The sequence below is a fragment of the Varanus komodoensis genome, unplaced genomic scaffold (assembly GCF_004798865.1).
Source record: "Varanus komodoensis strain SLA01 unplaced genomic scaffold, ASM479886v1 scaffold20_3, whole genome shotgun sequence".
NCBI lineage: Eukaryota > Metazoa > Chordata > Lepidosauria > Squamata > Varanidae > Varanus > Varanus komodoensis.
Window position 1 is genome coordinate 194842 of NW_025335588.1, and position 12376 is coordinate 207217.

Genomic DNA, 12376 nt, shown 5'->3' on the forward strand with positions numbered 1-12376 from the left:
CCCCCCCCAGCCCCCCTCATGTAAATTCATGGTGTGGGGTCCGTTCGTTCCATGAGTGCTCGGGGGGCGATGGAGCAGCACTCGTTCCGGCCGCGCCATCGCCACTGGCTGCCCCCCTCGTGGGCAGCAGGTGGGTGTGGAGGCAGCCCCCCGCCTCCTCTTCACCTGCCGCAGCTCAGCTGGGGGCTGCGACCCCCTTGCCACAGAGGGGGGGCGGCTGGCAGCGACTGGCAGGGCCGGTGGGAGCTCAGGGCTGTAGCCCGGCTGGTCGGCGCGGCCTCGAGACAGCCGGGGGGATGCCGGGGCCCGCGTTTCTTTCCGGGGGTGGGGGGCTGGCAGGCCCCCCTCCAGCCTCGTCAGATCCACTGGCACAGGGAGGGCCGCCCCGGGACGGAGGGGGCGTGCGGTGGGTTTCCGTCCTTTCATCCGTCCTGAAGTGGCAACCCGCAGTCTCCATTGGCGCCTGGAGGGTTTTGCCCGCCTGCCCAGCCCCCCCCCCGGAAAGCAGCTGGTCCACAGGCCAGGGGGGGTTGCGTGGGGGGTTTCTCTGCCGGGGTCCGACGAGCTGCCGGCGTGCAGGGAGCCTGGCCCCCTCGGCCCCCGGAGGCTGACGGTGGGGGACCCCCGTCCTTGGCGGAGGGACGTCATGCCACTGCCCCCCCCTCCCCGGCAGAGCCTGGCCACCCGCCTGAAGGAGAACATGGAGAAGCTGACGGAGGAGCGCGACCAGCGCGCGGCGGCCGAGAACCGGGAGAAGGAGCAGAACAAGCGGCTGCAGCGGCAGCTGCGGGACGCCAAGGAGGAGGCGGCCGAGCTGGCCAAGAAGGAGGCCGAGGCCAGCCGGAAGAAGCACGAGCTGGTGAGCGGCCGCCTCCGGGCGGGCTGGGGTCCGGGGGGCCCGGCAGCGCGCTCACGTCCCGCTCCCCCCAGGAGATGGACCTGGAGAGCCTGGAGGCGGCCAACCAGAGCCTGCAGGCCGACCTGAAGCTGGCCTTCAAGCGCATCGGGGACCTGCAGGGCGCCATCGAGGACGAGATGGAGAGCGACGAGGACGAGGACCTGATCAACAGGTGGGGCGCCGGGCGGGGGGGGGGTGCTGCTGCCGCGGAGGGCACCCCGCTGCCCTTCGCAGTGGCCACGGGAGGGAGGCCTCCGGAAGGCCGCTTGGGGTGGGGGAGCGACCCTCAGGCCCCGCATCCCCAGGCCGGGGGCTTCCGCACACCCTCGCGCCCCCCGCCCCGCCTTCCGTCCTCTCGCCCCTCGGCGCGGGTCGCTGAGCCTTTGCTCCCCTCGGGCTCCCCTTGCCCCCCTTCGCCTCCCGGCCCCGCCGGTGCTCCCCCCGCCCTCCCTGCCCCCCCGTGCCCCCTCCCCACGCCCTGCCCGTTCCTTGCGCCTTACTCTCTGTCCCCCCCTTCTCCCAGTTTGCAGGACATGGTGACAAAGTTCCAGAAGCACAAGACTAGGCTGTGAGGCTGAGTCTCTCTCCCCACTTCCCCGTAACACCGTGTGGCGCCTAACCTCCTGGCATGGCGTGTGGGGGGCCCCCAGCCCCCCAGTGTCGTTGCATGCCCTCCCACGCATGTGCCTTGACACGGAAGCTCTAACCCGTCTTCCACATGCGTAACCCGTAACCCTGGGGCCGGGGGGGGGGGCGTATCCGGAAGGGCGGTGTGCCATGCTTGGGTTCGGGCGTGTGTGGCGGTGGGGGGGCAGCCGCTCAGGGCTGGAGAGGCGCCAGACGCTCTGCCTCAGGCGCCGGAGTCCATCGTGCGGTGGGTGCGCGGTCCCGTGTGAAGTCCCCCCGGGGGCCCGTCTCCGAGGGGGGCATCATGCCCTCCCTGGTGGGGGTGGGGGGCTGCCCCCGATCCCAGGAGGCCCCTCCTGCCTACGTCCCCGTGCTTCCAGCGCAGTCGGCTTGCGTTTCGCTTGCCGGCTGAAGCGTTGCTTTGGGCTCATCAGCGGTTGGCGTCCGGGGGACCCTCAGCCGGCGCGAAGGGCTCCCACGCTGCCGTGCAAAGGTGCGCTCGTCGGCGTGGGAGAGCTGAAGCGCACCAGTGGCTGTCGGCCCACGGGGTGGAAGGCGTCCCAGGGCCAGGCGGGCCGCTTCTCCGCTCGTGCGGACCCAGGGGCCATGGGCTGTTTGATGGTTAAACAACCCTCAGGCAACCCCCGCACAAGCCGCGGAACCCTTGCCGGCCGATCGGCACGCGGGGGCTTCCTGTGGCATGTGAACGGCGCCTGTCATTCGTGAATTGGCTCTCCACGGCCGGGTGCGGAGCTGCTCTCGGGTGGGGAGGCGAGGGAGGACCGAAAGGCCCCCCAGGAACGTTCCTGCCTGGGCTTCGAGCGGCCTGGGTCCCCGACATGCTGCCCGCATGCGACAGGCCGAGAACTTCCCCTGCGCGTGACAATGTCGCGAGCGGCTTCTGCCAGGGGTGTGTGGTCCATCTGGCACCGCTGGCATCCCGCCGGCCACGGCGCGCCATGTTTCAGCCGGGGATCTTTCGTGGCCCCCCCCGGAGATGCCGGAGGTCGAACCGGGACCTGGCGCAGCGAGCAGAGGCCTGCCTTCGCCCTTCGGGGTGGCCCCGTGTCCCGGCCGGGGGGCTGCTCCCTGGCCCCGCATCCCAGCCAGGCGGCTTCACGCGGAATCTCCTCCCGGAGCTCAGGACGGGCTTAGCGGGGCCGTGGCAGGATCTGTCCCGCCTAATGATAAATGTAATTGTGTGCAGCAGGTGATGGAAGGCCACGCGAGCCTCGTTGTCACACAGAATTAATGTCCCGCACAGTTCAGTCTGCGTTTGCCCGCTCCCTGGCGATTTGGATCCCAGTAAACTAATGGCACACTCGGCCGGACATAAATTGCCTTTGACGTGAGGTTTAATTCCGACAATTTGAAATCGCAGCTGCCCCTGGAGTTTGTTTACAGGTCTCCTCGGCTTTCCGTTGTTTCCCCAAGGCAGCAAAATAACCAAGGGGAAGACACCTCCTGGCGTTTATTCCCCGAGCGGGAGATGTCTGGCGGAGCAAGGGGGGGCTCGTTGCTTTGAATTTAACAAGGGGGATTCGGGTGCAGAAGAGGCACCTGTCTGAGCGCTCACGCCATCGAGCGGAGAATCGGCCGGCGGTGAGGGGTGGGGGCACTCACAAAGCCCCCGTTAGACCCCTCTTCTGGGGTGGGCAGGGCATTCTGGACTTCCCAGGGGTCTGGAAGAGCCCTTCCGCTCAGCGCCGCGGGACGTGGGGGAAGAATTACTGAGCCCGCAGAGCTCCGAAGGGGAGCCTCGCTCCCGATTTACGTATAGATACACCGGTTATTGCCGTAATCGTAATGCAAGCAGTAAACGGCGGGTGCATTAGGGAGAGATTTATACAGCCACGGCTCCGGGCGTGCAGAAATGGCTCCTGGCCCCCCCCGCCCACCCCCCCCCGCGGTAACTGCACTTTGGTCCTCCAGGCAATCAATACAGTTATGAACGCCACATATAAATCTGGCGGCGTTAAGCTGGATGGGGCCGTGCGCATATAAATCAGGGGCCGCGCTACCTGCTGCAGGAGGTTCGGGGCTGTAAATCCTCCCGCAGCCGAGCTGGCCGTGTGGCACTGGATCCGCTTGCCGGGGCCGGCAGCACCCTGCTTTCCCTGCAGGCCCCGGCCGGGGGGCAGGCACAGTCCAGCGTGGGCCCAGGAGGGGCGGCCGGATGCGTTCCTGCCTTCCCGGAGCCCCCGTGTCGCAGGGCCCTTCTTGATCTTCGGGGGGGAAATGGGTCGTGCCGGGAGTTGTGGGCAAGGACGGAGCCCCTGTCGGGCCGCCTCTTCGGAGAAGCCGAGCCCCTCAACCCGGCCGCTGGGAAGGGCGGCGTGGCTTGCAAATCCATGGGGCACAGCCAGCCCCCGGGGAACGGGGGAGTCGGCCCGGTACCGGCCGGCCTTGCCGATGCTGCATCTCGCGGGCTCGCTCTCTGCTCTGACATCCCCGTTTTAATCTAGCAGCACTTAAGGGCCCCCCTTTCTTCCCTTCCCTTCCCTTCCCCTCCCAGCGCCGCCTCGCTCCCCCAGCCCACCGCCCTCCCAGCTCCCGCGGCGGCGCTTGCGTGGGGCTATTTATAGCCGCTGAATAGCCGGCCAGGGCTCCTCTCCTCTCCCCGGCGAGCCGGAGCTTCGAGTGGGTGCTGCGATCTTTCCATCGAAGCTCTCGAGGCCTGTTGAGATCTGAAAGGCTGGGGGCGGGGGGCAGGCCGCCTCCGCGAGCAGGCGGGGGGTTCTTGGAGTTGCCGAGCCCATGCCCTCGGAATGGCCAAACGTGCGGGGTTTGGGGGAGCAGGAAGGAGGAGGGGGGACAGCAGAGAGTTAGGGGGGCCGTTCTCTCCGTCCTCCGGCCCCGCTGCCGTCGGGGGACCGAGCATGTGTGCGGGGCGTGCAAAAGCGGCATGCTTTTGGAAGGGGCCTGTCTGGCGGAAGAGAATTCCTTGGCTGCCTCCGGACACCTTGCTCCCGGTGTTTCCTCGGGGCTGGGAGGACCGGGAATGGCACGGCCCTGCGGAGGGCCGGCCTGCGCAGGTCAGCGGTGCCAGTGGCCGCAGAGCCCGGCAGCTCCTCGCCGGGGGGCCGGGCAGCCGCCGTGGGAGCGGCCCAGCCCGGGTGGGCGCGTTCGAAGCCCCGGGCCTGCGCCGGGGCTGCCTTCGGCCTCGGGTCCCGCGGGGCGAATGCAGGCGGCGGCCCCGGGTGGCTCGCCGCCTCCGCTACATCAGGTGCAGCGTTGTCTTGAACCGGAGCTGGATCGGCCCCCCGGCCCATGTGGCCCGGCGCTGGCCCACCGGGGCTTCAGCCGGGAGAACCTGCCCCGGCTGGGGGCGGAGCCTGCGCCTCCTGCCTGCCCTGCCATGGAGCTGTTCTCCTCTGCCTGCACATCGAACAAGGAGCTAGTCCTCATGGTTCTTGGCAGCGCCTTACTGAGGCAGCGGTGGGGCGAGAGAGGCGGGTGCAGGCGGCACAGCCATGCCCCGGCCCCACGTGACCCCTTCCGGCCCTCTGGTCCGGGCCCGAGCTGCAAGGGCAACTTGGCCGAGGAGATGGGGCCGAAGAGGCACCCCCCCGTAAGCCCCCGGCAGGCCCGGCCGGGGGGGCGCGTGTGACCCCTCGCCTCGTGTGTGCTGATTCTTAACCCTTCCCTGGCTGGCCTTTCCGAGCACGTTGCATGCCGGGCGCCCCCCGCCGCGCTCCCGGGGCCGCCCTGACCTCTCCCCGCTTCTGCTTGCAGCGAGGGCGACTCGGACGGCGACTCCGAGCTCGAGGACCGCGTGGACGGCGTGAAGTCGTGGCTGTCCAAGAGCCGGGGCCCCGGCAAGGCGGTCTCCGAGGACGGCAGCCTGAAGAGCAACAGGTCAGCCGGGGCTGGGGGTCCCCGGGAGGCATCGGGCGCGGGCCCCCCCACTTGCGCTCAGCGGCGCGGGCGGGCGGGGGGGCTGGGAAGGGTGGGGCCTCGGCCAGCCCCAAGCCCCCCATGCAGAGTCACGGCCCGGCCCCTTTGGAGGGAAGGGGGCGAGGCGGACGGAGGGTTTCGGCATCAGGACGGACGCATGGGGGGCTCGCCCTTGTCCCCCCCCCCCGGCCTGGTGACTCTTCCGGATTGTGCTAGGAATTCACCTTTGGGGCTTCCCTGCTCCCACATCCTGCAATAGGTGCTGGGGCTTCTTCCCCACATCCCCCTAAAAACCCACCGCAGGGACCACAATTCGGGAGGGAAGCCTTGCCCTGAGACGGAGGCGGGGAAAGGAGGCTGGGCGGGGGTGGCCCTGATCCCCTCTCCCGGGGTCCCCCCATCCCCGGGCAGACCTGGGAACCGTGCCGGGGGCGTCCCCATCGGGTCCCGTCGGGGACAGTGAGCAAACGGACCCCGCAGAGCCCGGGGGCCCCTGCCTGGGAGCGGGGGGGGGCTCCCTCTTGCCCCGGGGCAGGCATTCGGTCCCTCTGCTGGGGCGAGGGTCCGGGTGGCCCATGTGGCATCTCCGGCTTGCCACAGAAGCTGGCCCACAGCGGTTTGCAGCGAGTGTGGGAAGGCCCCCCACGCCCGCTCGTTCCTCGGGGGCCGGGCGTCTCCCTCTGCCCCCACGCCCCCCAGCGCCCCGTGCCGGCAGTCCCGGCCCGCGTCCTCCGCTCTTCCCCGCCATTGGAAGTGACCAGGTATCCGCGGGGGCTATTTATAGCACACCTGTTGCCATGGCAACCGGCAGCCCGGTGCGCGGCGCACGGTCCGGGCCGACAAAGCCCTTTTGTGCTCCGCGGAAGCGGGTGCCCCCCAGGGGCGCTCCACAAAGGGCGCCTCCGCAGCCCCTTCTTGCGGCCCAGCAGGTGCAGGGAGGGCTGCTGGATTGGGGCCGCCACCGGGGGCCTCCTGCACCTGCTCCGGGGAGGGTCTGTGGGCACCCCCTTTCTTGGCCTCCCCTCCCCTCCCCCTCGCAGCCCCCTCCCCACACGCCCCGGAGCGCCGGGCCGGGCGGGGGAAGAGCGGAGGCGCGCTCTTAATTGGCTTAATTTATGCGTCAGCATGGATGTAAAACATTTTGTTACGGAAAATAATGCCTCTCTTTGTGTGTGCCGGAGCCGGGGAGTCGGGGGCTGCGTGCCGCCGGCGCTTTCCCGGTAGTTGACAAGAAAACAAATTGGAAGCGTGGCAGCTGCTCGGGGGGAGGCGGCGGAGCCGAGCGGTGCCCGCCTGCATCGCAGCCCTGGCCGGCGGAGGGGCTCCTTCGGCCCCCCGCCTCGCCTGCTCCCTCTCACGTGCCCACTCACCTCGGCCTCTCTCTCTCTCTCTCTCTCCCTCTCCCCCTTCCTCTTCCTCTTCCTCGCCCGCCTCCCCGGCTGGGCGCAGGCCCGGCCCGCCCCCCGCGGCCAAAGAGGCCAAGGAGGCGGAGGAGCGGCCCGTCTCGGTCATGAGCTCGCTGAGCTACAGGAAGCGTGCCGCCCTCAAGGACTCCATTGGGGGCCACGGGGACGAGGAGACCCTCTTCTCCACGCTGAGCGAGCGCCCGCCCTCTCCCGAGCGCCCCCCCCGCAAGGCCAGGCAGGGCTCGGCGGCCGGCAGCCTGGACGGCGGCGGCGGCTCCGTGGCCTCGTGGAAGAAGCCCGCCGGGGGGCCGGGCGACGCGGACGAGGGGGCCTCGCTGCTCTCGCAGCCCCTCTCCGAGGCCGGCGGCCGCCTCCCCGCGGGGCTGCAGAAGCGCTGGTCCGTCTCGGCGGCCGAGTTTGACGAGGCCTCGCTGCTCTCCGGCCCACTCAGCCTCGGGGGCGCCTCCTGGGGCGGCCGGGAGGATGACGCCCGCTCGGCCCGCAGCCTGGCCCTCTCCAGCCCCGGCAGCCTGCGGCGCAGCACCTCCCGCCTGGACGCCCTGGGCCTGTCCGGCAGCCGCCCGGGCTCGCGGGCCTCCTGGGGCCGCCCGCCGGCCGACGACGCGGCCAGCCTGGCCCCGAGCGACTCCCGCTCGCTCTGCAGCCAGCCCTCGCTGGCCCGCAGCCTCTCCGTGCCCCCGCGGCCCCGCTCCGCCGCCTCGGAGGAGCCGCTGGCCGGCGACCCCGACATCCGGCCCGTCGGCCACCGCAGCTACCTGGACCCGGCCCTGGAGGCGGCCATCAACGAGGTGCTGAACTACAAGCCGGTGAAGTTCCGGCGCTCCCGCCTGGACCGCGACTCGGAGGACGACGACGACGACGACGACCGCAGGAGCGTGCGCAGCGCCAAGAGCGCCGTGCTGCTGGACAGGGCGGAGAGCCCGGCCGGCAGCCTGCGCCGCTCGGCCTCCGCCATGGATTTCTCCCGGCCCCGCAGCACCAAGGGCAAGGGCTGGCGGAGGAGCCCCTCCTCCTCCTCCTCCTCCTCCTCCTCCTCCTCCTCGTCTCCGGAGCCGTCCCGGAAGGGCTCTCGGAAGCACGGCAAGAAGTCCAAGAAGAAGTCCAAGAAGAGGAAGCCGCGCTCGCGCTCGCGCTCCTCCTCGGAGTCCTCCTCCGACTCCTCCTCGGGCTCCACCGTCTCGTACCGCAGCAACTCCAGCGTCAAGAAGGGCCCCCGGCGGGGCAGGCCGCTCTCGGGGGGGGAGGAGGAGGACGGTGGCCCCGGCGGGCCCAAGGAGGGGGCCGAGGCCGGGCGGTCGAGCAAGCAGCGCCGGAAGGCCGAGAAGCAGCGCAAGAAGCAGGTGGACAGTCTGATGATGAAGTACCTGTACCGGCCGGAGAGCGACTAAGGCAGGTGGCCCGGCGTGTGTCCTGCACCGGACTAACCCAACCGGCGTGTGGGGCCAGGGCCTCGGGGGGCCAGGGCCTCGGGGGGCTGCCCTCACCCCGGACGGACGGCGTGTCAACTAACCAGCCTGGAGCCGCGACCGGCACGGCCCTGCATGCTGGCCGCATCCCCGAAGCAAGGCACTCGCGCCTCGCGGTTTCTAACCCCCCGCCCCGGATGCGCTCGGTGGGGCCTCGTCCGTAAGGATTGCTCCGGCTGGAGACCGAGGCCCCTCTGGCTCCGCGTTTCGTTCCCGTGAGGATTTGCTGCAGGAGGGGCTGGGGCGCGGGGCTTGCATCCTCCCGGGCCTTTTCAGGGCTGGGCTGGATTTGGCTCCCGTGCGACAAGGGGGTCTCCAGCAGCACCCCGGCCCGGAGATGCCGTGCGCCCGGCGGACCCAGGGCAGCTCGCGTGTCGCGGGGTTTTCCGAAGGGGAGCCCGTCTCGGGAGGAGCACGGCCCCGTTCCGGGCTCTCCTTCCCACCTCTCTTGGCCGGGGGACCAGCTCCTTTCCGAGGGCCTTCCCTTCGCCTTGGCCGACGCAGGGCAGGGCTGTCCCGGCCTGGCTCCTTCCTCGTGACGTGGAATTGGTCGTATTTACGTCCCAGCTACCCACGTGTTGCCGAGGGTCCCAATAAAGCCACCGTTAAAATAAAAGCCGCCAAACGCAGGAGCAACAAAAGCCATATAAAAGCGTAAAATGATCGTAAGCCACGGCTTTATGCAGTCAAATTAAAGAGCAGCACATGGTGCCTTTTAGCTTCTTTGCAAAAACCCGCCCGCCCTCTGCTCTGGAGGGAGAGCGGCCCGCAATTCGGGAGCCTCTCTGCCGATCCATTCGGACTTGGGGACCCCCATGCCCTGGAAACTGAGACCGGCGCCTCACTTGGCTCCTGGCGGCAGGCGGCGATCCTCTCGGATCTTTCCACGCTACAGAAGACGCTTTCTGTGGCAGCCGTCCGGCCATGAGGACCGTCCCCGGATCGGGAAGCACGCTGAGCCTCGTGGATCCAGAGGCCACGGGCTGAGCGTCCCCGGGGAACGGCCCCTTCCCGGCAGGGGTGTCCTTCCCCCACGCCGGCCGTCCTCCTGAGCGGCGCCACCGCTCTCCCCCCTCGAGCCAACCTCGGCTCATTCACGCGCGCCTTCCGAGGACCGTCCTGCAGGGGCCCTGCGGCTCTCGTGAGAGCTGGGCTTCTTTCTTTCCCTTTTGATAGCCGGTTCCTGGCTCCCATCGCGTGAGTCTGAGAGCCCAGAGGGTCTCGCACGCCCAAGGGCTCGGGTGGGCAGTGGGGGGCCGCCCAGCCCACGCCTGCCCACTGGGGCCGCCTGGCACCCAGCCGGAGTGTTTGGGCTGGGGAACGGGTGTTCCCATGGCCTGAGCGCCCCATCCCCCTCGGGGACGCGGCCACCGTCTCCCCAGGCGCGGAGGTGGAGGGGGGCATTCGCCCCGACGCCCAGCCTGGCACACCGCCTTTCGCAGTCCCTGGGGGCAGCAGCTCGGGGGCTCACCTGCGAGCCCCCGGCCGGCCGGCCGGCCACCGCTCCGCCTTTCAGGGCCGGCACCGGCCTCCCCGTGACCGAGCTCTCCTCCTCTTCCTCACCTTGCCCTCCGCTCTGCGTTTGGCCTGAGACCCGTCCGTGTGCCCCTGCCGGGCAGGAAAGGAAGGCGGCCCAGGGAAGCCGCCTCAGTTTCCCCCGCGCAGAACGCGCCCGCCAGATCCGAGCCCCCCCCAGCCCGTGGGGGAGCTGCGCTCGGCAGCTGCTCCCACCCTCCGCCCGCCATCGGGAGCCTTTGTCTGCCGCGCCGGAGCCGTGACGAGGGAAGGGCGAGTGACAGTTCTGCAGCGAGCGCGGAGGAGCTCGGTCCCAGCCCCCTGCAAATTATTTGTGTATTAAATTGTTTCCGACAGCTCGAATTATCTGGCAAGCAGCCGCAGCCCCCGCCCCGCTCCGTGCCGCAGCTGGGGATGCGGGCGCCCGGCACCTTCCTGCACCGAACGCTCCAGCTGCCATAACAGAAATGGGCCTGGGGGGCCGAGAGCCCGGCGGGCACGGGGGGCTCTTTTCTCCAAGCCTCCGTGCCACCGGCGGGGGGTCGCAGCACTGCGAGGAGCGGCTTGGGTCGAGCCGGGACAAAGGCCCGCTTCTCCCAGCATGCCCCGTGCTGGCACAGGGCATGCTGGGAGTGGGAGTGGAAGGCCCCTTGCCTGGCCCAGCTCAAGCAGGGCAGGCAAGTTGCCTCCCCCCCCCCCCCCCCGGCAGGGCTCCCCTCCGTTCCCAGTGGCTTGCTCCGGAAGGCCGGCCGGAGCGTGGCCGCCGGTGGCTTGCACGCGGCTGATTCCTCCGTGCTGCCGTGTCGGACTTCACAGAGGCCCTCGTTCAGGGGCTGATGGGCTACGGTGGCGCTTTGGCTCTCTAATAAACGCCATGCACCCACCCACAGCCTCTTTCAGGGAGAGGCGGCAGCTGGAAACGGCCGGATTTATTTATTCTTTATTGACTTATTGAGAAAATTTCTGTGCTGCCCCATGCGCCGAAGCCTCGGGGCGGCTTACAAATAATTAGAATACACTAAATTAGGATCTGCCCGGATGCTGGCTGCTCGGATGGAGCCTCCCCCGGTGGGTCCCAGAGGCGGGCCTGCAGGGGGCTCCGAAGGGGGCCCCCCGTCGCGTGCTCGGCCGAGCCCCCCGGCCGGGCTGCGACCCGGCCGGCTTGCCCGTGGGCTCGGAGGGGGCGCGAAGGCGTGGATCCCGGAGCGAGCCCCTTTCCAGCGACGTCCGCACGCCAGGAGGGAATCTCCAAATGGCTCTGCGTAATGAGCGAGCGTCGAGGTTGTCTCTTCCCCTCCTCGCTTCTCCCCAAGCGTGGCTCGCGACAGATAGGGGTGAAATTTCCAACAAATGCCTGATTTGCCACAGATTATTTGCTTAGCTCTGCTAACGACGCGGGAGGGGAAGGGAATAAATCGGCGCTGGAGGGCCCACGAGCGGCTGGGAACAAGCACAGTGAGCGGCAGCCGCGCGTTCTGGCCGCGCCGTTCGCCAGGCGTGGGGCACTTCTGCGGCAGCGCCACCCCCCCGAAAAGCAGTGTTTCGTTCAGGCCTGTGCTGTGGCCCCGTGAGAGCTGTTGGTTCTCCCCGCAGCGCTGCACCCAAGCCCAGAAAGCAGTAAGGGCCAGCTCTGCAGCTGCTGAAGCGTCTCTGCCTTATAAACAGAGCAAGCCAGAAGGGTCCTCCCAGATCATCTAGTCTGACCCCCGGATTTGGCCAGCTCCACTCGCAACATGCTTCCCATAGCCATGTCTAGCCTGTCCTTGAACACCCACACTGATGGGGCCTCAGCGACCTCTCGTGGAAGCCCCTTCCACACCCTCGGGGTCCTAACCATCAGGAAGTGCTTCCTGGCATCCAAATGGGACCTTGGCTCCGTGGGAGCGCGTCCTGCCTTCCTCTGCAGGGGAGAACAGCTCCCTACCCACCTCCGTGTGACACCCCCTCACATACCTGTAAGTCACCAACAGATCCCCTCAGAGTCTCCTCCAGTCTCTTCTCCTTTCTTTCTTTTAAAAGCAAGCTTCTAGTCCCTAAGATAGACTTGAAAGCATGAGTGAGATTCCTGGCAAAAGTTTGAGCTAGGAGGACAGGACTGCACAGAATTGCCGCCGGGGAGGGGAGGGAGCCCCACGGCCCCCTGTAGCCGCTCCCCATAAGTTGCCGGAGACAGATGCGGTAGGCGAAATGAGTTGGTGTCGATGGCCCAGCCGCCTTGTTTATGGAAATCGCCTTTATTTTTCCTGGCTGTGGAATGTGACATCCTTTGGCACAGCAATTTGAAATATATATAGCGTATCAGGCCATGATGTCAGGTGTCCAGAATATTTTGGACTGGACAGTTTTCTGGAAAGCCTTGCAAGGCAATTTGGGTTTATTTGCATAGGGTCATTTGTGTCTGGGCATTTTCCATTCGCACTGGGAAGTCTCCACCATAAGATCTAATTTAACGCGGGTACGAAGTACCAGACCGACGAAGAGCAAAGCTAAAGCGCTTCCCGCGGCCGTCTTTAGTCTCAGCGTGCCACGAGGAGAGGACTGAAATA

At 68.3% G+C, this 12376-nt stretch overlaps 1 protein-coding gene across 6 annotated transcripts in view; it reads left to right on the plus strand.

Moving 5' to 3' along the window:
* The window catches only part of MYO18A (myosin XVIIIA), a 65772-nt gene that overhangs the window by 50992 nt on the left and 2404 nt on the right, over positions 1–12376 (plus strand). For 3 of the 6 annotated variants that reach the window (XM_044430589.1, XM_044430591.1, XM_044430590.1), the window contains 3 exons: positions 674–859; positions 931–1070; positions 5261–5383. In XM_044430589.1, the coding sequence (XP_044286524.1) occupies positions 674–859; positions 931–1070; positions 5261–5383 (449 nt within the window). Of the gene's footprint in view, positions 1–673; positions 860–930; positions 1071–1421; positions 1492–5260; positions 5384–12376 lie in introns of those variants that run through there. The other 3 variants (XM_044430592.1, XM_044430593.1, XM_044430595.1) reach the window with 2 other exon arrangements.